This window comes from Opisthorchis viverrini (assembly GCF_000715545.1).
Source record: "Opisthorchis viverrini unplaced genomic scaffold opera_v5_1, whole genome shotgun sequence".
NCBI classification, from domain to species: Eukaryota; Metazoa; Platyhelminthes; class Trematoda; order Opisthorchiida; family Opisthorchiidae; genus Opisthorchis; species Opisthorchis viverrini.
In genome coordinates, this window is record NW_008751657.1 from 4,414,428 (window position 1) to 4,440,559 (window position 26,132).

The following is a 26,132-nucleotide window of genomic DNA, read 5'->3' on the forward strand; positions in this document are numbered from 1 at the left end:
AGCACCGTCTTTTTGGCGACCAGATTTGCTGTTGATCAGAGATCTGCAGCAAACTTTCACCTTCCTGGATTCTTGAGTGTTTTGGCGCGGTTTGACCGGAAAAGTGTTTCTGTGAGGCTCCGAGCGCTGAGCGGCGGGACCGAAAAGTAATGCTCTTGGTGGCGCTCCCAGGAGGCTCATTTTTGCGGAGGACTGCACCTTGAAGCCAGCCAGTCGTTTTTTATCTGGCGAATCTTATGTGGCTTGTTTGGCTGCATTCGCTTTTCTTTCGTGTTTTTGTGGACACGCGATCCGTCAGCGATCAGCGAAATCAACTGGATGTTCGAGAGATTTTCCGCTTGGCTGTAGTCAACTGGCCTAGGCTGTTGGGGTCCTGGTTGACGGTTATGTCCACAAGCAAAGGCTGCTTCTGACGGAGTGGAGGTATGGATTGACTTCACTGCTTGTCCACGCACATCTGACTCAGTCTAGTTCAGCGGCTGTGTCTTTGGTGGGGAATTCATGGCTGCACCTGTGTCGTCTGTTACGGAGATAATTGTTGCTAGCACCACGTATTTTAGGCGGTGCTTGCATGTAGGGTTTGCCTCCCGAGGGCACAATTGCCTTTGGTAGACGAGGGGTTTGTGGTGGTCGAATAAAAACCACTGCCCGGAGACGCGGCCGGTTTCGCCGGCATGCTTTCGGGGGCACAAGTGCTATGATCAAGATCGGCTTGGCCATGAGTTTGGGGTCGGCCAGACTGGCACCAAGCAGAAGCCTGTTTCTTGCCTCTACCCCTGGTCTGCTGTGACCCAGCTTTGGCGCCTCCAGAGGACGAGCCTCAGATAGACGCTTGATCATTGGGTAGGCCTTCTGAATGCTGCCAGCCCGCTCCAAGATCTTTCGTACAGCAGATGGGGAGGGAAGAGTGACTAGGAGCCCTAGTGTTTTGCTTGCTTCCATTCTGGCGTAACCATTCTGCGTGAAGCGATTGGAGATCGGGCCTAGTGAAGACATTGCTAAGGACTGACTGTGCCAGCTTCACTGGCGTGATTTTTCTGGAGGATGACCCCAGATTATTGATTCGCTCTCCCTTAAGCGCTCTTTTCACTAGAGACGCTGTGGCGGTCTTTATAACCGCGTCAAAAAGCTGTATGACTTTCCTCGCAGCCAGCGCACCCGGTATGGATAGCGCGACGTTCTCATTTAACGAAGAAAGTTCTTCAGCAGCTTTCGTCCATGTTGCTGCATTCCCTGTGTTTGAATCCTCCAGTGCTCTAGAAAGAAGATCCAAGTTTGTGTCGATTATCCTGATCCGAGCAGAACACTCACACCAGTCTTTCCGTTTCTGAGATGGGGATTGAGTACCGTCTTTGGGGGCTCTCTTCTTGGCCGTGGTATGAACTGCACCCTTAATGTAGAGGCAGCTGGCTCAGACAAACGGGTCAGGAGAGTCAGCTAATCGGCTTATCTGGTCGTCCTGTCAACCCGCGCACTTGAAGTGCCACCAGGCCGTGAAGCTGTGGCACTGCGTACCGCGTTTTTCGTTCGACGTGCAGCCATCTCGCCCACAGCTGTTGTGGTCTATCGGTGGCTGCAGGGGGCAATCGGTATAAACCGATGTCAAAGTTAAGACTAGATGCAAAATACATGGTGAGCGCGAAATAACAGAGGTTATCTCTTAAAAGTTATTCTAGAGCGATAACATTCAACAGTGACTCGTGTGTATGCTGTGTGTAGATTGATAAGCGAAAAATTCCTTCACAAATTTGCACGGGGAAAAAGGAATCTGATTTCAAACGTACTGTGCTACCGCATAGAGGTTAGAATATTTAGACACTCTCAGTCGAGTTTGAGTTCAAGGTTTCGACGGGGTCCCTGAAGGGTAAAATTCGGCTTCCTGTCTTAGTGTTTCCGAGAGCTACTTTTGGTTTGAAGGGGGTTTGTCCCCTGAGAGTAAGTTTTGTGCCGGCAATCTGCTTTTCGATACAAACGTTTCCTCATCATGGCTCAAAAATTCGACTGTCGTTGGTTTTAGGTCTAGCACTATACATTTTTTGAACTTCTGAAATCGTTGTTGTTCAAGAACCAGGGGTGCACCAGATGCTTCCTGGCGTTGTTTTACTGGCAAGGTGCTTTGGGCCGTTTGTATGTGATGGCACAGCCAAAAACGCCCTTTCGCATAGGACTGAACCTCAAATTTACCAAACAGCTTTTCCTATGGACGAAGTTTGCGTAGCCTATTGGACCGCAATCGAGTTCCTTTTGTGTGTGTGTGTGCCAGATTTGAGCAGAAACTTCAATCTGGATTCGCAGCCGGTTCCATCCGCTTGCTGTTAATAGCTAATAATAATAGCTAATAATGTTAATAACTAGCATCGGGTTGGCCTGAAGTTTAGAGTTGCCGATCTGTCGCAAAGCGGAAGCTTTTCTATCACATCGTCTCTATGCTGCTACCCGGATAAACGTTTGATAGTCTGGAAGGCCTTTTAAATACTGCAGCCCACTCTAAGATCCTCCGTGCAGCAGTTAGGGAGAGGTGTATCCATCAAATCGGCCATGTATAGTTTGTTTTATAGCAGTTTCATCCTAACGGAGGATAGCGGTGTAGACAACATCTCGAATACTCCGAAAAACATTTTATGCGAAGTCCAAGGCAATTCGTTTGCTGGAAGATGGGTTGCACAAAACTGGTTGCCTTTCATGTGAATGGCAGCCGCTGAGTGACAAGAAAAAACAACCTGGGAGACTTGAACAAAAGCTCCCACCTGCGTATCAATCCGTGGGTTCAAATGTTCGGTTGCCTCCCGTTCCGCACATCCACTCTGCGCGGATTAATTCGTGTTCAAGCCCTTCTGCCCGTTTTGTTGGCCTGCTTTCTCTAGAGAACGACCCCTGGATGATTAGCCTGGACTTCCTCATGCACCCGTACTCTAGAGACGCCGTGACGGTCTTGATTGACGACCTCTTACTTGTACAGATTCCAGGGGTCAAAAATGAGGAACTAATATCACACCGGAGCCAATCACTTATCGCCACCACTAAACCAATTTCCCCGTCACCCAAAATAGGTCACTACGAACTGAACTTGTGACCCGAACTGAGCTATCACTGGCGGTTAACCAATCACCAGGTAAGATCCAGCTTGGTCCGGTGCCGGCAGTCCATGAGGCTTTCATGATGCAGGAGCGCAACTTAAAGATCCTGCGCGCCATGGTTGCGCATGAGGAGAACAGATTCTGTTTTGATTGCCACCAGAGAGGACCAACGTATGTCAACATCACCGTAGGTTCTTTTGTTTGCACCACATGCGGAGGAGCGTTGTAAGTTTTGTCTCTCACCCTTTCGACTCTGTAGACGAAAGTATAATCACCGAGTTAAATCTATATCGATGTCCAACTTCTCACAGTCAGAAATGGATTTCTTACGCAAACGCGGAAATAAGGTCTGGCTGCCCATGTAAATTACATTCTCTCAGGCATGCAGAAAAATATATTTGGCGCTGAGTGACGATCAGGGATTCGTGGAGAAGGAACTAGGAGATGCTGCTCGTGATGAGTATCTGCGGCAAAAGTATCAGATGCAGAAGTGGTAAGTTCCCCTCTTTCGATGGGTTACTAGTTTTCACATCGGACCCCTAGTGTGCGCTCATAAGTGGCTATTCCTAGTGGCCACCTAACCGCTGCTTAGGGCCTCTAGTCCAAAGTGTTTCTTACTCTTCTTCCAAATCACTCAGTGTAGTCCTCGACTGACTCATGTTGTAAAAATGTTTATCAGGTGTCAGGCCGGTCTGAATGCGTCATAATTGTTGGTAGGACTGTTCTAAATCGTAATACAGGGCCCTTTTGATTTGTTACGGCATCCCTCTATAATCTGTAATCGTGGTCACAGTCGAAGCTTCCCGGTCAGAAACACTTGATGGCTGGCGCACAAGAAAAAGATCCCTTGGCTGTTCTATGTGATCCTTCTTCCTAATCAGCCACAGGTGAGCCTTCGCTGGACTCATTCAGCCGCGTTCAACTTATTCCCGCACACGGACGACACTGCCTGTGTTTTCCTAAGTTAGACAAGCTCAAGTGGACATCCGTGGAACGAATACTTTTCAGCCTGACGTCTCGCGTCTCTTAGTGTGTGTGCTAGCGTTATACGTGACTTATTCTTGTATTATCGACTGACGTCGACCTGACTGAGAAGAACAACTGAATACCACAGAGACAACATTACCGCAATCCAGCCGACTAACTGCGTCCAGCTCAAGGACTATGCGACTGTAACACCTTACAAACCTGGCGTCATTGCCCCCGAGTCCTTGGACATCCGGAGGGTGAAATGTAAAAAGGCAGTTTGTGTCGGGAGGTGTGTGACGTAAAACTACGTTAGAGTTTTGTATGCGTGTATCACAGGCATAAAATGCGTCAACATTTTGAGAAATTATAACATGAGAGATTTCAATCCCACCAACGCTTATTTGTGGTTGGTTCACGGATCTTTGGGGATGAGTGGTGCCTCCAAGTTCACCGCACCAAAGGAAGTCGTTTTGGGGCTGGACCGGACAACTCAGTGGGCGAGTGGTGGGTTCTTTTAAGGGGTTCTATTCCTAGCTTTCGAACTACAATACAGTTCCAAATAGCTCAACGGTGGGAAACTCAGGTTGAACTCAACCTGGACATCTCCATTGCTTGTCCGTCTCGATGATTTAGGCAACAGTATGAAATCAGTGTTCAATAGTGATGCTTTGCAGTCGTACAACTGATTTATTTGAAGGCCTTATTGCGGAGAAAAAAGTGCACTGGAAGGGACTTATTGTTAGCTTACTGCAATCGTTCGGAGGTGCGTACACCTCCGTACACTCATTCAAGTAATCTGGGAGAACAAGAAAGGTATCGACATTGATTCGCAGCCATATCGTGCAACGTGTCTCACTCCAGGCACGACGGGGGTCACTCGGTCCTGGAAGACGTGTAGCACCGACAACACTCAAACGTTTTGTAATCTCCTCCATACCCCTCTGCCAGATCAATGATTTGCCACTTCTCTGATCCCGTTACTCTGAATGGGGCATGGTAAACGGCACTTTTCGGCAAGTGATGGTTTGGCATGCGCAATACATTGCCTGACCAACGCAGCTCCTGGTGCCGGACACATTTCCTCAGAATTTATTTGATTTCTGGAATACTTCGCGCGTGTTGTAACACAGATAATATCTTCCCTTACATTACGATACCTCTGTTGGGCTCACGAGACGCAAGACCGAGAGCAGCAAGCAGGATTTCGACCTCACGGCAATTGCGTTGGTCATATCTTAAGAATATGTCGGCCATAACCGCCCCACACCTACCGGTAACTGACATTCACAGCTTTTCTCGATTTTGGAGCAGCCTTTGATTCTGTGGATAGATCAGGTTTCCTAATTATTTTTGGTGAGATGAGGGTGACCTTGACGTTCGTGAACTTTTTTCGTTTCTTTAATTCTTTTGACTCCGGTCGGATTAGGGTATACATAGAACTGTCCCGAAGTGTCCTAACAGCTAGAGTTAGTTGGTATATCCCCCTCTCCTCTCGTCCATTTCGTCATCGATGATGGAATACACACCAAGGAACAACGGGTCTAGTTATTCCAATCACGTCTGGAGAGAGGTTAATGTAGAGTACATCCTTTTGTTTCTTGGAGATTATTTGTCCGCGCGAAGTCCTTTAGTCAGTGTAGGAGGTGGTCCCATTTTTGGAATGTGCTTCGAACCTTCACTATGCAGAGTTTTACTTCGAGATTTCTGATCCTCTTGTGCTTCTCGTGAAATTGAGTGTGTTGGCAACTGCATACTCTATGGTTGTTTAGTAACATGAAGCAGATGCGCGAATAATCAAGACGCGAGTAGCGTTCGCCAACTTGCGTCATTCATAGCGTCAGGAGCCAATTCAGCTGAGGCTAAAGGGCCATGTATATGAAACAACTTTGAGAGCAGTTCTACTCCATTGTTAGGATTTGGCCCTTCCCATCCGTAAATGTTGGGCATCTTCAAGCGTTTGGTCACCAGTGTCTATTTGTTGTACAAATTATGTGGCTGAAGCGGCTCCGCAACGAGGTGGTGCAGTAGATTAAATTTGTCAGCTTGAGGTGGTTGGGGCATAGTTTACGTATACACAACCACCGTTTTCCGAAGAAAGTGTTGTTTTCCAAGCGACTGTTGACCGAAGGTTCGCACGGGGCAGTTCATAACATGAGAACGTGAGGTGAAACCGGCCACAGTTAAGCCAGATGCTGTGTTGTCCCATGCCCTGGCAGTATTCCAGTCCACACACAACCATTGATTTCACACTTATAAATAATCTCATGCCACATATACCGTCTCGTATTGCCATCAGCCTGGCTGCCTTATTACTGGTATATAGCAGGGAGGGGGTAGGGAATAGCAGATTACTGTTGACGCCTCGCTTCTTCCTTTCACATGTTGGTTCTGTTTTCCTGCCTCACCACATTGCTAGCGACATCTTCGTAGGGCCTTTCTTGAGGAATGACATCCGTTAGTCCTCAATAGCTGTTAGCTGCAATATCTATGATTAATTTGGCCGCCACTACCGTAGGCACCTCGAAGTCATTCTTCAGCTCCAGATGCTCGGTTCACCTGGCGACCCTTAATGCTTGCACTGTGAAACAAGCTGGACGATAGTCTGTTTTTCTTGTTCGCCAGACTCGCTTTCCACCGATTTGTGCTCTCCTAAAACAAGGATTCATGACCCAAATACGATTTTTGAACATGCTTGTCTACCGGTTTCGTTTCTGATTGCGAACCTCTGGTGACCCGGAAACCACCGTAAATGGTTCTTCTGAGTTTGGTATTGAGCTGTAAGTCGTTGGATATCAAATGATAGCTACTCATGCGTGGTTCGTTTTGCAACGTCTGAGAGTGTCCATCAAACGCGCTGATGAACACTACTTTTTCATTGAATCTGCTTAGTCTTAGACAAACTGTAGCTCTTATCCTATCAAAGACAAATGTTTTACCTCGATTAGAGCGCTTCATCACGGCAGAGCAGGAGCTCAGATGTGGCTAACGAAGATACGAATATGCAGGTAGGTAGACTTGGCGTTGCTAAGGCTCAGTAGGGTGATCGTCTTGAGTTGAAATCGAGGCGCATCTACGTCTTATACGTCTCATACGCTAATTACGGGCTAATAATGTGCTGTACTAACTTTAAAAAAAACGAATGCCACTTAGCCGCACGGTTCATCCCAAATATGAGCTAACCCCAAACACAGTCAGACCACATCGTCATCAGCGATAGGTGACATGGATCAATTACTGATTGCTTTCGTACTGGAACACATCGTACTGAACCCAGCCTCATCGTCTTGACTGCTCGTGTCTAGGCTTGGGCAACCTGGCAGTATCCCAGCCCTCGTACCTTCTTCCGTTGACACGGCAGTTCGGCAACGGAAGGGCGCTACAGCCGAACGATTATTTGTTCCTAATCTTTTTCAGACAGTCTACTTTCTGGTGTTTATTTTTACTGGGAAGTAATATCTTCAACCGTGTAAGATGTCGGCTGTTCTGCTTGCAACGACGCAACTAACTGTATTTAAACATCGGAACTCCAAATTTGTCCGAGGCTTGGATAAGTGTTCTTACTGATCGAAATTAGAATAAAGCTCGTCGAATTGTCAGAAATCAAGTAAAAAGGAGTACGCGGATCGAGAAGTTTGGTGGTTCCAGACCGCTGAAGAGATAGAGATAACAGTGAACGTTGGTAATGTTCGAAGACTGTTCAAAGTGATACGTACAAGTTTCGAAATAATCAACGCTAAAACGTACACGCCGTCTCTGAAAAAGAAGAGTTTGAATTGTGCGGCTGTATTTTTTAGCGACAATTCAGCCGGTTACGTGCGGCTGATCGATTGGATTCCCGGCGCTCAATGGAGCCCTTGACCTCGAACCCGAAACTTCTGGTGACTTCTATAATACGCGGCTACCTTTTCTTCACTAATCACTATCGAGCTGCTGGTAATAATAAACTCTCCTCCATCTTGTTTAGGAATAAAAGCGAGGCCCTAAGTTCGCGCTTGTGTAACTTATGTGCCTCTGTCTTTGTGAAAGAGGCCGTCGAAGTCTACTGTGATGAGTCTATAGTAACTTCCGTTTCCAAGAACAATTGTCGTACTGAATGTGGCAGTCGTAGAGGCGGTAGCTCGTCCCCGTTGTAATTGAGTTCCGCATTGCTTATTTCACATCTTCTCGTGAGATGACATGAAGACGTGACGCGGGAACAACAGTTATATCAACATTTAAGGAATGGTGCGCGGATCAGACTTCGACCGCAACTGCGATATCGGAACAGAATTCAGGTGACTTCCATCAACGGCGTTTCTGAGTTCATATCATGGGAGAATCTGGCACTTGACAGGGACAGCTGGTTAAAGTCATACACACAGGTGTGGTGCGTTTCGTGGTTAAGGGCCACAGTATTTAAATATGAGCGATCCATTCGTAAGCGACGAGCGTACCACCCTGGCATACACCTTAATGTGCATCCGACCTGCCACAGAACGTCGGCGTGTGAGTTGAAGCAAATTCACTCCAGTTCTTAACAGATATATAACCATACGCCGAAGGCACTTCTACCGATTGTTCCCCCTTGTAAGCGGAGCCTGTTCTTCACAAGCAGGTCGGTTTCGTCAAGTAGAGCCTTTGAGCTTAACCGTTGTCGAAGTGCCTGTCCACTTTTTTTTATAGGATACAGGTTTTGGGTTTCTTTGAGAGTTCCATCTAAAGAATTTAGGCGCCCAGCAGCGGGACAAATTACTTAGTCTACAAGGAACTAGGTTATTTTGTTGGGGTGGAGAGCAAACTGCAATTCACCGGAGAAGTCATATTCAACGAAGAAAACTGTGTCAACTGTGTTCATCGCTTTCCGTTTGTTTATCTGCTAAATATTCTGTCTTGTTTAACAGGGGTGCAAGACAAGTACCGCCATATTCATTCAGCAAATCTCTTAATAAAGATAACGCTAATTGACCATTGTTATTCATACGCCCTGATATTCCGTAGGTCAGTAGACCTCCTTTCTTCATATACCTTCATATCAGTCAGTGGTTAGTCCAGCGGAACAGAGAAAGCTATACAAGTTCTGCTCAAAGTGTCCCCCTCCCCCAAAACAACATTTTGTTTCCCCAGTTGATCTATCTCTCACGCCTATGTCACATAGCTTGATATGTATGTGAAAAGGAGGCCCCAAAAGTTAGGATGGGAATTCGCAACTTCACTGCGTTCTATTCAACACCATATCAACAGGCCAAATTAACCCAGCGTTCTCAACCTGTCGGTCCTATTCAGGGAGGTCGGAGCCATCTTGCCTCCATGTGCTTCCGATGGGAGTAAAATATCAATAAGTAAATAGTCGTTCAGTTGTAACATCCTTTGGGTGCCTAGCTGCCACCGGAACGAAGCATGAGGGTTGGGATACTGCCAGGTTGCACAAGCTTAGACAAGATGGGAAAACTTCCTAGAAGACGGTGATTGAGAATTTAGGGAACGTGCCTTAAGCATTTGGTCTTTTGAATTGTACTTGTGCTTCGTGATCTGTCGAGCCGCTCCAGTCTATACACATGTCGATGAATGTTCTTCATCATTACATGATTGTCCCTCCATGAGTAGGCATTGGTGATTGGGGACGAGCAGGCTTTGAATGCCTTCCCTTCAGGAAGACCAGGCTTCACACTCGTAGGAGAAAACTGAGCATCCTTGGAGTTGCACGCCGATGTCACGACGGACCAGTGTTGTTTTAAGCTGTCGAGCGCACAATGCGTATCACTTATGTGCTTCAGTGATTCTGTCAGGTCCTGTCAGTTATGTTAAATCGTTTCGCACTCTGGGTGTGGAGTGCACACCAGGTTTTGGAGAGTTTTCTGTGTGAATTCAATGGTGTCGGGGTCCAGAATAGCATCTACAGGCCGTCGCATGGTGCCATCAACCGAGTCACCTTACATGGTGCGTACAAGAGGGTGTGTAGACGAAAACAGGCTACCAATGACGCTCCTCTTCTTTTCCTTCCACGTATTTCGCCCTTCACTCACTGTACCAACAATACATTCCTTGTAGGCTAATCCGTTAGGAGTAAGAAGCTCGTTCGTCTTGCACCGACTTCAGTCGCGACGGTATCAGGCATATCGAACCTAACCGACCCTCGATGCTCGGTTTTTGTGGCCACTTCGAACCAAGAGGTACAACGGACTGCTCTTGCTCGTACATCGGACTCACTTGAAATTGTCATGTGCTTCGTATCGGAGGCACTGACTCAGGATCTAAGCTTAATTGTTGAGCTAGCAGCTTCATCAGAGAGGGACCATCTTGTTTCCTCTTGATTCCTCTCTTGGTATCCCTTGTGTTTCACTGTTTCATGATGCCCGTGAAGCATTGGCTCGAGAGAAGCAATAGGGATTTCAGCCTGGTAAGAGTTGCGTTGACCAGTCTTCATCAGATGCTAGAACAACACCATTCCTGTAGACCAACCACTGCTTTGGTATCTTTGGGTTTTCGAGGCATGTTTGACTGTTGGTCAATATGTTCTCTTCAATACTTTTGTTCAACGTGGAATGCTGTCTATCATGAAAGCTTTTTGCATCCCCACATTTACCGAAATGTGAGGTTATACAGGGCCTCTCCAAAATCGTTCGCATAAAACGTGGCGTCCGACTATAATACCCACTCTCTCCATTCCGATTTGGCTTGATGATTGACGGGCTGATGAGATGAACACTACAAAGTCTTCAAAACCCTGCATTCAGGTAGCTGCTGACGAAACGTCACTGATGTTGAATATGCAGACGACATTGTTCTCTGTTTTTGATGCGGGAAACAAGACTAGTGTTTTTGAATGAACCTACCATAGTTCTCTGGCATCGTTTGGCCTGTGTCTTGCTTCCACGGAGTGTTAAACCATACTCTTGAGCATGCAATCATGTTCATAATCTAGATTTATTACTCAGCGCTCCATTTATTTGTCCAGGTTATTCAATCGCTGGTCGTCTTTCGTTTGTGGTTAGACTGACAGGGTTGCCTTACTACAGGTAGTACCAGCTCCCTTTCAGCAGCTCGTTGCGTTTCAAGAACCTTTTTTGAGTTCCTTTTCCCATTGTTTGTGGATGCCATTTTGGTCACTGTCAGCCGGGTTGTCTTTTCCCATGCCATTTTGGTCACTGTCAGCCGGGTTGCATTGGTTAGTTTCAGGTGTCTTGGGTGAACGGAGAGAGGTATACTGTCTACACTTTTTACTCAACCATATCACAATGAATGCAACTGAGTGAACTACACTATGGTCGTTCGACCATTGGTCCAAAACAGTTCCGGATTAAGGTAGTAGCAAAGTTAACTCGCAGACGTACCTCTGTGTGACTCTTAACCTTCGTAATTGCATAAAATGGATTCACTGGCTACGATGTTCATGTTCATTGAAGGTCACCGAAGTCTTCGACTGCACGAAAGTATCATTGGAATCAATGTCTCAGAGTGATCGAAAGTTTTAAATTTTACCCTTAGTACGGAGGTATAAGTAGATTTTCCCAGGAAACCGACGCATCTGTGTACAGTAGCACCAGGAGTCAAATGGCTGCACCCTATTGCCCGCCATATTTCCCCGCCTCCATAGGTCAGTGGCACTGATTTAAATTATGCGCTATTGGCACAGTCTTTAGGAGGGCTTAGTCTCTCGCTGCACGCGTGTTATAGTTTCGACTGAGAAGCTGTGAAAATAAAAATCGTTCATCCGGTGTCTAGCTGCCATGTCACCTGGAAGAAGCAGGAGGGCGTAGATACTGCCAGGTTGCCCAGGCCTAGACAGGAGAAGTCGAGAGATGGAGGTCGGGTTCGAAACACGGACCCTCTTCCGGCCAGTAAATTCGCGCTTTAACCATTTGAGAGCTGCGAACGAATCTCCGAATTTTCATAAAGGTAACTACGCACAAGACTGCTGGAAACTTTTCGACAACTGAGTGTATTTGTCGACGTCTATCCAATTCGGTTTATAGTAGAATATAAGGTAGACGGGAACTTGGGGTCTGCGCCTCACTGATAAGCCCCAATAAGGGCAAAACCGGTCGTGGGCTATCGAAAGGTTTCCAGAAACCCGGTGAAAATATGAAAATATATGAAAATATACTGCGATGTCTTAAATATCGTACGAACTGAAGCATGAGGGACCCTGTATGCAGCACATTCAGTTGAAGAATATCGTAAACGAGGGATCCAGTTGAGTCTCCAATAAAAATCACATTGATATACAATTAACTGTACTCATCGAAAGCTATGGATTCTTCCGCTGCGTTGTTCGACATTTCGTGACCTAATCGGAAAACAGAACTTCTTCCGGCTAAACAATCTGGAAGCTTTACCATCACAGCTCTCCGCTGATTTTTTGGATAGCCATCAGCAACGCATTGGTGTCCATCAGTAACTTCACCTATTGTCCTGTTTTTAGTCGTTTTTATCATTTACTATGTATCGGAAACGTTAGTGATGTCTGTGTAAAACATTCGCATATATGCTGGTTCCGTCATCTGTCGAATTTCAGGTACCGTGAGCCAACCGTAGATCTGGATACCGAGGCAATTCAAGAAAATCAGCAAATATTAGATAGAATCGACCAGGGGGGATCACAACAAAAATGCTCGCGTAATCCACCGACGAACGCCGCTGCTGGTCTGTTACTGCCTTCACGACAGGCTTCGGTGTCGAGCAGCAGCATAGGCAGTACGTCATCCGCCTCCCTAGGCCCTCCTGTTTCTGCAAACGGATTACAGACGGTCAGTTGTGTTTTCTTGGTTGCATTTAATATCACTTCTACCAGTGATTCTTTCTGTACAGTGCATTTTTGTACCAATTTCGCTAACTGAACGAACATGAGTTCACTGACTGAGTAGACATTCATCCCCACCATGTTTTTGGCTGAGGCCAGTTGTTTGGCGGCAATTGGATATCCTCCCGAAGCTGACGCCTTATCCTGGTAGCAAACTGTGTGTAGCTTGGTGTCCACTCAATTTTATCTGGGTTTTCACAGCCAAAAGCAGGCTCATGGCTTCAATCGGAGCGCTTAGTTTCAACTCAGCGGTAGTTCAATGTGCACTTTGTACCAATACCTGAAGTGATTGTGAAACCTTCATATTTCTACGGTAAACCCGCCATCGGTGGAATATTCTGCCGGCTTCCGTCTACCCCTCAACGTAAGAGGGATCGTATGGTTTTTGAGCGGAATCGTTAAAGCTTCCATTAGTGGTTCTTTCTAATTTTGTACTTACGCTGGCGCGGTGCCTTGCTACACCTTCCAGGATTGCATTGTTTCCCACCCTTTTGAGAATTTTCAGCACAATCCTAAGGTGCAGTTTGTTCCATTTTCGCAATTACACACCGGACAGTTCCTTATCGAGCAAGTGCTCTCAACGAGCTTCCTTGCTAAAAACACTGTGGTCCAAGCGAGGATATTCAACTTCAATATCTGTGATGCATTGATTCGCTGTCTCATTATTTCCCCTGCACCATCTTTCGGTTTTTGTTCATGTTTGGTTTTGGCACTACACCAGCGATGACCAAACGAGATTCGCATGTTTATGTATATGGAGGTTGTTTCGACACTATTTCAGCCCTACCCTGCCCAACCTTTTATTCTTCCGTCAGGCTGCACTGTCCCGGCGAATGGTATTCCCGCTTGTATTGTCTTTTGTGCCCCCAGTACGCGACTACATGTTGATCCGTCACATGCATACAATGTAAATGGATATGCGCTCTCCATTTTCGGCTGAAAAATGCCTCCCGTTCAAAGATTAAATTCCACTCATGGGGTGCAATATCCTTTAATTTGGTTACTTTAAGAGAAATGTAGATCTATGAATGGAACTTCTGTTGGTCTGGCTGAAATGGTTCATGGTAGAATTGCTTTAGAAAATGGGTTTTCCGTGGTGGAATCTGCAAGCACGAATTAAGTTTGTAATGCTATTCTCATGTTCTTTGGTGGTACTTTTTGGTGGCGGCTCTCCCATACGCCTCATAAATCAGAAACGAGAGATTCAGTTGATTCACTAGATGCGAATCAGCGTAGTTTGTCAGTTGCTTACAATATGGCGTTCAGGAGGAAAATAAGGTTGATAAAAACTCTGGAATGCGCTTACTACCCAAGTCGGACTACTCAGCAGTCAGCCGTCAAAGAGTTTTCAACAATCTCATGGGTATTTTGTTATTGTTGTATTCACTCTGAATTGTTCCTCTTCATCTCTCCGTGTCACTCTGATTGAGGCGTCACTCAGCGCCAATGTGGCTGACCAATGAAGAAAAGTAGCGTCGAAAACATTGTATTTGTGATCTTAGAACGCTTAACTCTTTTTTGATTGTTGCTAACATAGATCAGGATTGCTTGCATCAATCGTTGTGGTAGGTTTTCTCATCCTTTCGTCACGCATCTTTGTGTTTTCGGAATTATGTACGTGTGAATTCAAAATGGGTCCTAATCCTAATGAAATATGAAGGTACGGAGTTGAATGTAAGCAGAGATGATCAGAAAATACGGGTGACCTTAATCGTGTGCCTAGCACAGTATCATTTTGAATAGTGCACGTGAGTCAATCAGGGCCGCACAATGTGCTCATTACTCGGTCACATGTTTACAGTGATAGTGTATCGAAACGAGCGTGATAATACGTTGCTCCTTTCGTTGTATATCCGATGCCGTCGCTATTTTATGCGTACCCACAGGCCTGGTACCGTCGCATCAATCACATTTTGTGGCCGGTAATCAATGGTTGTACGTTCGAAATGTATATGTTTTTCTCTGTCTCATTACTCAGTCAAGACTTTCGTAGCTTCCTCGTAGGCCTGTTCCGTTTTGTTGTCGTGGAGTGGTGCACCAACATCATACTACTAACACTCACACTAATGCTAATCGTTTAACTATAGCGCCATTCCGGTGCCCAACTGCCATTCCTCCCGAGAGATGCCTCCGGGTTGCCTAAGCCTAGACAGGAGCAGTCCACGTGCCGGGGTTGGGTTCGAACCACGAATCTTCCGGTCACTAAATTCGCGTCTTAACCACTGAGCTATCTCGAACTTACCGTCATTCGGCTTTAGTTGAGGATCGTTTCGCACTGTACCTTTATGCTGTATTTTCAAGTATGCCTCCGAGCACGATTTTTTTAACGGTGACAGCTATATTGGCATTACTGGCTGTGTTGCCTTCGTGCGCAGTGAGGATTGCAACTCGACTGCCCCCAGAGTTTCGAGAAAAACAAAAGTTCAATACTTCAGTACAACCACACACAGAGTACTCTTGAGGCCATCTCACCCATGATGGTAAAATGCGTTAACCATTCAATTTTCGGTGTTACTTTCATCTTTTCATCGTAATGTCGATATAATTGGTAGTTACTTACTCTATCGCTGTGGCAGTTTCGCAAAATATGGGTAGCTTGGTTGTTGTTTTTTAGCTGTATGTGACACTTGGAAAAGAAACGTATGCAATTCAATTGCCAAGAACTGCCCACAAACCAACAATCGTTGTCGGTGTGAATTAGTGGTGGACTGCGTTAGGTATATCAGTATGCAAGGGATTCACACAGTCGCTACGGTTGAGCTTTATCTTGGTCACTCTTAATATGTGACCGATCTATTGTCTGTGTTTATTACTTGGACACACCGCGGTGGGTTGGAATATAGAATTGGGAAAACTGGGAACTAGTTTTCTGCAACCCTGATATTTTATGTGGAAACAGCACGAAGGTGGGTAACAACCACAGCGGAAGTAAACTGGATGTTATGCCCGAAATGAACCGATTTGTGGATCGGAACAACTATCATTTCCACTCTGTCCTGAGTCTTTCGATTGATTCTGTCCGTTCGTGCATTATAGCTACAGCTTTCAAATTTGCTGGTCAATTTATGTGCGTATTTTGCATCAATTTCTTGGCATGAAATGGCTCAAGTGGTTAGAGCGCGAATTTACTGACCGGAAGGTCCGTGGTTCGAACCAGACCTCTGCCTCTCGACTTCCCCTGTCTAGGCTTGGGCAACCTGGCAGTATCTACGCCCTCTTGCTTCCTTCGAGTGGCACGGCACCTAGGCACCGAAAGGGCGCTACAGCTGAACGATTATTATTTATTATTATGAGCAATCCACGTCTTCGACTCGATTGTCTTCCAGACTCCAATTCATTGCCATATTAACTGGGGATTTCACGAGCATACTTAGCTTTTGAACTGGAACTCCGGTTAAGGCATATACTCTGTCAACGGATTGTTTGGTCGCAACTAAATTCAAAAGCCCCATCAAACGCACCGAATCGTCGTATAGTTGCTACACTTGATGTTAGCTTTGTTCACTGAGCTGATTTAGCGGGACTGATCCTTGAAGAATTGTGAAGATACCGCGCGCCGTATTAGATTTTGATGTTTTCTATGGAGGAAAATGTTGGTAGCTCAGGTAACGTAGGTGGTCGTTGGCTTGTTCGCTGAGCTAGGCAATTTGATTGCAAACGTCTCATCACCACTGGAGGCGTAGTGGTGCGTATCGGTGGGTTAGTGGTTTTGTGTTGATGTTTCCGGGGAGGGTACTTATTTCGCACAGTCAAACGGTTATTTTTGCCTGCAAACATAGCCTCTCAGTGCTACCAAAGCCTAAAAACCTTTAGATCAACATAAAAGAAAGATTCGGCTGGGTTCCAGGTGAGTTTCCCATCAAAACCAAATTGGTATTCAGATGAGTAAATAAGTCAAATCTTTAGACCATTTCACACTGGTTAGAGCACGACGTCTCACCCTTTTTCATTAGTGAGGCTAGCTACTTCGTAAGAAAATCGTCGGCGCAGGCAGCCCAACGGTTCCACTGCTCGTGCCTTTGAAGGACTGGGACACCCCCGCCGATTGTCCGTTGGTTAACGTATTTAGTGCATGTATTGAGACGCAATGCTGCGTACGATTTCTCACGGGTGAACGAATGAAACCACTAGTTTAAACGGCCCCGTGTGTCTTGGTCTTTTAGAAATCGATCGAGTGACAGCGAATACTGTCTGGTTCGCACGTTGGCTGTGCGCAGCTTTGGGAGGCCTGAGAAGTGTCCGACAGTCTCCAAGATTGTTTTGGCTAGACAGCTGATGAGACACGAGAAGCACTGTCAGTATGTCTGAATGCGGCAAAACGAAATCGATGCGGTTACAGTTGTTGCTGAAAGCGTCACAAAACTGTATGTGGAAGAAGCTCTTGTGATATTCAGTGAGCCGATTTATCTGGTAATGGGTCATCTGTTGATGATACCGAGGAGTACGGTTATGATGGTGCTGAGGCTGCACTTCGGTTAACTACAACCACCGATGGTCGTAACGGACAACTCAGTTAGGGAGCTGGCAAAATACCGACGCAGTGCAGACCACGCTCATCCACGCGTAAATTTTGTTGCGTTCAAGTCGAAGTAGATGATAGGTTTGACGATGGTGCTGTATTCTCTCCCGGATGCGACCCCTTTGAAAAGATAAATTTGTCTCGGTCCTGCAAACTCGACCATCGGGTTGTTAAGCAAAGTGTCGAATACCCTTAACAGGGGAATTTTTTGACAACTCTAACCCTACTACTTCCTCATAATATAAGTTGCTACGTGAACTAAAATCGTTCAGCTCAGTCGAAAGGACGTCGTTGATCCCTGCTATATGGATGTAGAGTTATTAATGACTATTCACGTTTTGGTTGCAGCACTGTCGAAAGCTTTCTGCAGGCTGTCTGCTGAGGCTACAGTTTTAAGTCATGTGCGTCTCAGTTTGCTTACGCCAGAATCACACGAGTAAGTGTAGAATTGTTCTGCCCTGAAGCACCCTTCCAACTACACAACGCACAACGCAATTTTAATCCGTAAAATTCCCACCTGATCATGCTTCGGCATGAGTTAATACTTTGGTATCAAGAGTATCATGAGGACTCTGCTTTAATGGTATGCGACCATTCTGATAATTCAAACACGCAAAACAGAATGTCCACTATTCATGCCAGTCTTATCCACATTGGAACCCCAACCGTACGTTTTGTCGGTATCTGTATCCTCCTGTTGGATTACTTTCGACACTAGGTTATAGGACAGTTGACCGAATAGTTGCCATTCGGTTTTCATAGGATTCAAGTTTGATATATCGTAGACAACGTTTTTTACGTGGCGATAAGTCTGAGAGTGACCGACCAAACAGCTGAAAGGAAGATAGAATAAGAGACAACAACAAACGGATTTTGCCAAGAGTCACAGAGCACCTAATTTGATAAGCTTTCGTGTGACAGGTGAGAATTTGGATTCCTATTTATTTTTCTGTTCATATTTGTTCAGTTGTAGCACCCTTCCGGTGCCTAGCTTCCATGCTACCCGAATGAAGCACGAGGGCTGTGATACTGCCAATTTGCCCAAGCCTAGGCAGGGCAAGTCGAGAGGCAGAGGTCGGGTTCGAACCACGGACCTTCCGGTCAGTAAATTCGCGCTCCAACCACTTGGGCCCCATTTATAGTCCTAGCATCATGTTAATTTTCACTTGTGCGAAAATACTTTAAACATGATCACGTAAGTAGTATGGGGGACAAATATATCAAGTTTTCACTAGTCGCGATCATTATTACGACGGCTATTCCCTACACTCTCAGAATTATTGTTTTTTCCTTATGTCCACAGTGCCAGTTATGTACACATCATTTAGGACCGTAATTCTCTTTCCGTCTTTATTCAATATTTATCGACTGTCTAAGACAATGATGAGCATTCATTAGGCGAAGGGTCACTATCCGAATTCCGCTCATTCTCTTGCCGAGGGATAGCTTATACCGGTTTGGAAACCCGCCCTGATAAGGAGGAAGTAACAGTGGAACCACAACTGCTTCAACTATTGGTAGAAGTCTTACTTTAGTTTACTAAGTTCCCCGTGTCGTTCCTCTGCTTTTTTCGATTTCCACCAGTCAAAACCAATCACGACCCAACTACTTAGCCCTTCACAAAATGCCCCGAGTAGTGTGTACAAACTGCATGTTCTGTGGCCATCCATGCCTGCGCATAAGAAATCTGCAGATGTCTCCGCACCAGTTTATCTCTCATAAGCTCACTTTCTGTGTTCGTTGCTATGATCAGTCGTGAGCAGAAACTCACACCTGTCTTCGATATCTTCGTCACACTTTCTGGTTCAACTGCACAATGCCAAACTAAGCCCCTGCACTCAGAGGTAAAATCTGCAGTTGATCGACTGAGTTGCGGCTCGGCTATGTTTTTGTCTAAACTCACACTTCGCCAATCTGCTGTCTTCGTAGAATGACAACAATGCAGCCACATCAAGCCCTAGAGATTGGTTATGGTTGATGTTTTGATAATCCAAGTACACATATATGAATGTGGACTATGATCAGGCAATCTTCACCTAATTATCTCTATTAAGGGGATATAGAGGGCTCTCACAGCGATCCATAACAGTTTCTAGTGGGTTTTCTTTGGATACTTACGATGGAAACGAGACATTAAAGCGTCAATAACCAGTACTTTTGACACTGTTCATGTCAACAAAAATTATTTGGTCAGGGCGGTTGTCGAAAGTGGAAAATATCATATGATGAATTCATGGGAATGAGGATATTCACTTCGTTCTAATAATTCTCTGGTAAATTCAGCGCAGACAAAAATACGGAGAATAAAATAAACACTCAATCCGTAAAGATGTCTGTTGCTGTCGGAGATGCCATATCAGATAAAAGCTACTGTGTTTCCTATATGGAACGATGGGCATGTTGTTTTGTTCCGAGTGGGGAATTTTTCACTCTGTATCATTCTTATCTCTTTCATTTTCATCTAGCACCCACCTCCTCTATCTCCACCGCGTTCTGGCCCGTGTTCCGGTGTCCAGTTGGAGTCTTCTCGTTCCACCCTGCTAGTTTCTTCTCCAAAAGCAGTGACCACGGTAGAAGACCCGTTCGCTGCATTTTCTGTATCGTCTGCTCCTTCTGGGGTTACAGGTACACAGGATAATTTCTTTGCAGACTTTCCGTGGGGTACAGCACCTTCCATTCCCAGTCCAAATACCGCTCTAACGAAACCGTTCAGTGAATCAGCTTGCACTACTACATTTGATGTCTTGACTAACGCCCCTTTGAACTCTAAACGAAGTGGTTCTGTTTTCCCGCCAGCTACCCAAACTGGTGACAAGTACGCGGCTCTTGCAGAACTCGATGGTCTTCTAAAAAACGCGGTTGCGTCAAGTGCTCCGGTGCGCCCCGAATCTACGACTGTTTTTCGCTTTCCGGGCCCTTCTGCCCCCATTACCTCACCCAGCGCGCCGTTCGCGCTGTCTTCTGCTTTCCCAACCAGTACTTTCAGTTCAACCCAAATGAGTCAACAATCTCAGAACCCATTTGTCGCTGCTGTGGCGAACACTTCGTCCGTACCCAGACAGTACAGTGCCTCTAATCCTTTCACCAGTCCTGTTCCTCCGACACCACAATCTTTCGGCTCTCCCTTTACCACCGCACCAATCTCAGTTCCACCACTGTCGGCTGTCGTACCCACTCCGCGGAATCCATTCTTTTCAGACCACCAACTACGTGCGCAGTGGCCGAGCAACAGTACGAATCCGTTTTCGACAGCTGAAAAGTCAGGAACTTCTAATGGGAAGTCATCATATCCGTGGGCTTCGCACTCCAGTGGAGTATTTAACCCAAGTGACGGTTTGTCGACGGTGAGTTGTTCAACTAAATGCGTATCTTTCGTTACGCACACTACAGAACACCATACAAGCTCGTTAATGTTGATCTTGTCGTGGAATGCGGAGCTATAGTCTCGTGATCAAACTTCTGATCAAGATTCTTTATATCTTCGATCGAACCATTCGTTACTCCTACTACCTCGAAAACTGCCGGTTTATGTTCCATACACAACAATTATTGTCAAGTATAGGCATTTCACTGTCCTTGAAATTTCTGCTAATCTATATTCTTCAACCTCTGTTTGTCAAATTCCATTCAACTCAGTCCCATGATTCCGCTTCATATCATGCTCAGTTACCCTCAAGTCACACCACATGCAGTTCCAAACTACTTTATAGGTTTATTGCATCTCTTCTGGGAGAGTAAGGACATAGTGGCGAGACGCCGCATGATCTCAGCGCGAACGAGTTGATTACTCTGATAGCTAACTGAGGACCTGAGCACAAGCAAATTTTGACCACAGCCACATGTTCAGGAGGATGTCGAAAGTACGGAACCGCTCGTTTTATTGGCTGCACAGAACAGCGGATGCATAGTTGAACAAATAGCCCCACGAGAAGGGTTGATAAGGCAGGCAAATCCGTCTACTATACCGTTTCGCCATAGGGGATGCTCACGTTTCAAGCCAACTTAACCTGCTCTGTCCCACCTGCATTAGCGAATGGCATTCGAATCTACATTGGAGTGAAGATTGTACAGATCTAGTGCACGATATCCATGTTCACTATATGAGGAGTTTCTCGATGGTGAAATGCAATGCTCTGTGCTTGTGCTGTTGAACGATTCATTATCCATTGGGACAAGAGGTTCTGCTGTAGAATCTTTAGCGAAACAATGCCTTGAGAGTGACTGTTTGAACTAGTTCAACACATAACAGAACTGGTCTGCTTATCGACGTAGCTGTGCTTCAAAACAGGGTTTTCCAGGATCGCATACTTTTTGACGTTCACAAGGGTTCTTAGCGGCTCACTCACACCTGCCCGTATTGTGTTCAAACTTTTCTGTATTGAAAAGGCAACCCTGATTGAGTGATGTGGGTTGATTGCTTTCCATTGGATGAAGTAGTGGGGACAAAGTATGATAGTTTTCTTTTGTGCTCTCTTGATACATCCTATCGATTTCCATAGTTTTTGGAATCTTGTGAACAAAGCTACGGGAGTTTGTAGTTCACATTCGTGTTGGGACGTTTGTTAAAACACTCCAACATGCACCAGGAACACAGACTTTCTTGTCTCAGTGTTACCCTAGTCCGAACCCCGCTGCCACCAAAAATGATTGGGCGTGGAAAGTCATCAGTGTCATTCGTCAACTACGATTTCCCCTCTTGTTTCCCCATTTTTGTCCCTGTAAATATTTAGGCCATATTAAAAAGCAGTTTGTTGCGAATGGAGCAGTAAATTACCTAGCACTTTTGACGCTAACTTGGTCGTAAATCCACCACCATTACTTTCGAAATCTGGAGGGACTCGCGGTGCAGTCGCCTCTTCTTACAAGAAACAACCTTGGAACTAAGCCAGAATCGAAGTGGGTCTGAGGACTCCTTAAACACGAATTTTAGTATCATTTGCGACCGTTAGTTGGACATGTCGTATGTATTCCGCGCAACTGTGACCTTTGCCTGGTTGCTCACCTTCTACTTCACACCATAGTTTTATGAAATACTCGATGTTTTTTTTATTTGTGAAAGTGTATGACATTCTTTCTGAACATTGCTCGATTGTTCTCCACTTTTCCGGATGACTGCAATGGTTGATTTAAATTTCGACTACTTCTTTTTGTTTAAGGGTGCTGTCTAAACGCCACAGGGTGCAAGGCGGAACTTGATGTTCAACCAACAGGCACGTTTTTAAGCTCACTAGAGCCAAATTTGATTGCCATGCTTAGCTTTGATAGGGATACAGAGGAGGATAGGGACAGACTTTTTTGGAGTTTTCCATTGACAAAACCGTAGCTTGGTTGAGCAAACAGTGTGAACTGCGTTCAACCATACGTGCACGATAATTTTCTTGTCTCAGTTTATCCTGGATGGGCAGGATTCTGTCCATAATGGGTGGAGAGATTCACTCGCGATCATACGTGTTCACTTTTTTTTCTTTTTGACCTACGAAATCAAGCGAAGAAGTTGGATGCAATACTTTGATTCAATAAATGCTTGTTTACCTTTGTTTTTTTTTCAAGTCGTTCGGCTGTTTTACTTCTAACTCAGTGTTAGTTCATGATTTGTCAGCACGAAGTATTCAGATTTCCAAGCAGCAGTGAATAGCAACATAAGTTTCCATCGGCGTAAATGGGGGTTCATTGTAAAGATGGGTTTCTGTGTCTATAGACGTACTGGCTCTGTTGTTTTCACTTTGCTATACACAGTGCGGTTGAAGTCCTGTGATTTAGATTCACTGATTAGTTCGACTGCCTAAAAGGTCACGTAGCCTTATATCTCGTTTGAGTTCGTGGATTTACTATGATCCTTATTCAATACTAAACAATTCCGTGAGAAATGCTCCAATTGTGGCAGGTGAGCGGCTCTAGAGAATGGTTTGCAAGATGCAAATGTCCTTAACCGGTTTCTATGGAGCGGAGTTTGTTAGTTCCCCATTCGCAGTGCTCGCTTTAATTCAGATCATGTTGTCGCCCATTTTACGTTTTTAGTAAGTTTCTCAGGTAAACCCGGTACAAGTTCTGTAATTCATAGTTTAATATGGTTCTGCGGAAGCTTTAACCACGGTATCTTTCGAAAACATCACCCGTAATTTGAAGACGATGATCTCTGCTATGCACTCAACTGTTTAGTGTTCCTGAGCACGTAATTAATGAGCGTCAGAACCAATATCAGTCACTGTTTCTTTTCCATTTGACATGGTGCATCACTTTGGACTCGACGAAATTTGGTTAGCAGATCTTCGGTCCGTCGGTTGAGACGGACTGGTTTCCGGGCGGAGAAACTTTTTCAAGTCGGGATGTCCAAAGGTAGTGATCGCCAAAACAACAAGGCGGTTGTTTCAGCTAATGTGTAAAAGGCGGTCCTCTAAGCTATGAGGGATTAATGGGGGTTCACAGATTTCCTCGTTTTGCCGATTAGTCACATCAGGCGACCAATGATAGCTTAGTCGGTCGAGTCATAACTACTCGCTTTTTGTTCCTGTCAGAATACATGACTTGGCCCTAGCCAATCCATTTGTGCATGGTTGTGATGGAAACTGGGAGGCCATTTCTCGGCAAATTTTCAGGTTTTGGCAAATAGGGAAACATGAACAGGAACGAGACAATTGCCGCTTCATGATAAGGGCCCATCTTCTGTCCTACTTTACTTTTCCATCGAATTGGCAGATTCATTTGAGTTGAAGCAGCCAATTTTATGCTCATCCTTATCACTGTGTGTCGAAGCATGTGGCTTAAGCTTTACTGCTGGTACACATTAAAACACAAACTAGCGATCAACTGGATTTTTTTACCAATCAACCAGGTCGGTCGATTGGCAAAAATATAGAAATGGATTCAGATTTCCTCGTTTGACAATCTCCGTGGAACATGTGACTTGACCTCGACTAGTCGGGTAATATGCACTGGTGATGTGGAACGGGACGAGGTAATATTTTAGTGGAGTCGTCCAACACCACCGTGTGGATAGATAACTACAACTGAGACTTCGATCGGTAGTTGTGGCTCTGTGTACAGCTCATGCTGTGTTTGCAGGTCAACCGGGATCTTTCAGTTATTCGGTCAGTGATATCACGACGGAAGTTGAGGGTCTCGCCTTATGTATCATCGACCGTATAATATACCGGAAAAAATACCTAGATCACCTGGCGAAGCATTGTGAGGTGTGATTTCGTCAGCCATCTGTCCGTATGGCTCACTCGGTCCGTTCATTTTGTGCTGTAGGGGGAATCGTGTCTACCCAGTAGATCAACTGGCAACTTCGACTTTATCCACTTGAAATTTGTCATCAGAAACCGGGAAGTAACCGGTTTTGTTAATATATACCTTACAAACGGTTCATCCAACTTTCGTCCAGTGAAGTATATTGTCACGTTTGCAGATAACCATCATACGGTCCTTTCACAATGTATCCCACTGTCTTGGCGCCAGTGCTGTATGTTATTCGGGGGGTGTTATATATTATGTTGGAGTACCATTATCTTCGAACTTGAATAACTTTTCAAACCAGTTTACGAGGCAGGAAGTTATGCTCTGAGAGCACAATGGCGCTATTGGTTTGCGATTTTTTGTTCGCCTTGTCCGAATGTCATGCTTCCATCCGCTGCTCAAGGACGGATTCCTACTGGGTTCGTAAACTTTTGGATTCGAACTCAAATACACATGCAGAACATTGGTTTTCTCATCGCTTGCAATCTGAGGTGGGCTTAGGCAATTTACTTACTTCGAACGCTGACATATCATGTCTCGTTATTGATGTGATTACAGCTTTTTCATTTGCATTTGGTCGGATACGTGTAGTTTGTTTCTACAACAAAAAGATAATCGTACAAATCACTTGAGTACTTGAGCATACAATCCATCTACATTGTTTTACCATGTTTAACATCAATTTCACCCCATTATTCACACTAGTTTCTACATTTGTGTCCATCCCCGCATACAGAACGGAGTATTCCCTTCTACAAAAACGGAAGCCCCTTGTCCGAACCCACAGACGGTTTTTGATCAATCTTTCTCCGATTTTGCTCCATTCGGACGTTGATTGCCGATGTATACATGATTGAATATCTATATCCATCTTTATTGATCTGCCGTCGTTTAGGATTGCGGTTATTGTACGAGACTGTTTAATCTCCCCCTGTCCACTTTCCAGTGCGCTAGTCGTCCCGCTAATGGAATGATCCATTGCATTTGTACGTGTTCCAGATTCCTCACCCAGCTTACACAGCCCCACTCAACCATTGGCTTCATTAAACGACCACACCTGGTTCGAACCAACACACACACCGGTTCCCCTGCTTTCCATCCACTCTACATTCACTGTGGTCTTTATCCTTGTGATGATTTATCCTCCGGCCATACTCCGAATAGTCATTTTAATTTTTATCATTTTATTCAGTGTTTATTTTTTCTCCTTTTCGTATATTTTGTGGGTGCCTGTTCCGATGCTGTTGCTGTCTCTCTGTCAACACATCCGTCGCTCACATTCACCTTGTTCATGCAACAGCGAACATTCCACGTCTGAGTGTGTACTCCGACCGATGCTCCGTTGCACGCCTTCCATCCACTCACGACGACGTTTCCCCACTCCTGATTATTTCTGCACAATGAGAACAATTTCATTTCCAGCGAAGTCACGACGCTGGTTGCGTAGTTTTACTTATGTCCGTATGTATTTTTGATGCCTAGTTTGTCTAGCTTGTGTCGCCTGTCAGAACAGTTTCTATGTTGTCGCAGACTTGCAAAGATACAATGCCAA

The 26,132-nt window shown here is 45.3% G+C and overlaps 1 protein-coding gene across 1 annotated transcript; it reads left to right on the top strand.

The window, feature by feature from the left end:
• Nucleotides 1-3,112: 3,112 nt before the first annotated feature.
• T265_00068 (hypothetical protein) lies at nucleotides 3,113-26,132 on the top strand (the record flags this gene model as incomplete). The annotated part of the gene is made up of 6 exons (XM_009163725.1): nucleotides 3,113-3,302; nucleotides 3,337-3,424; nucleotides 3,458-3,570; nucleotides 12,541-12,772; nucleotides 19,810-20,688; nucleotides 25,317-26,132. The coding sequence occupies 6 exons, from the start codon at nucleotides 3,157-3,159 to the stop codon at nucleotides 25,413-25,415; spliced, it is 1,557 nt and encodes a 518-aa protein (XP_009161989.1).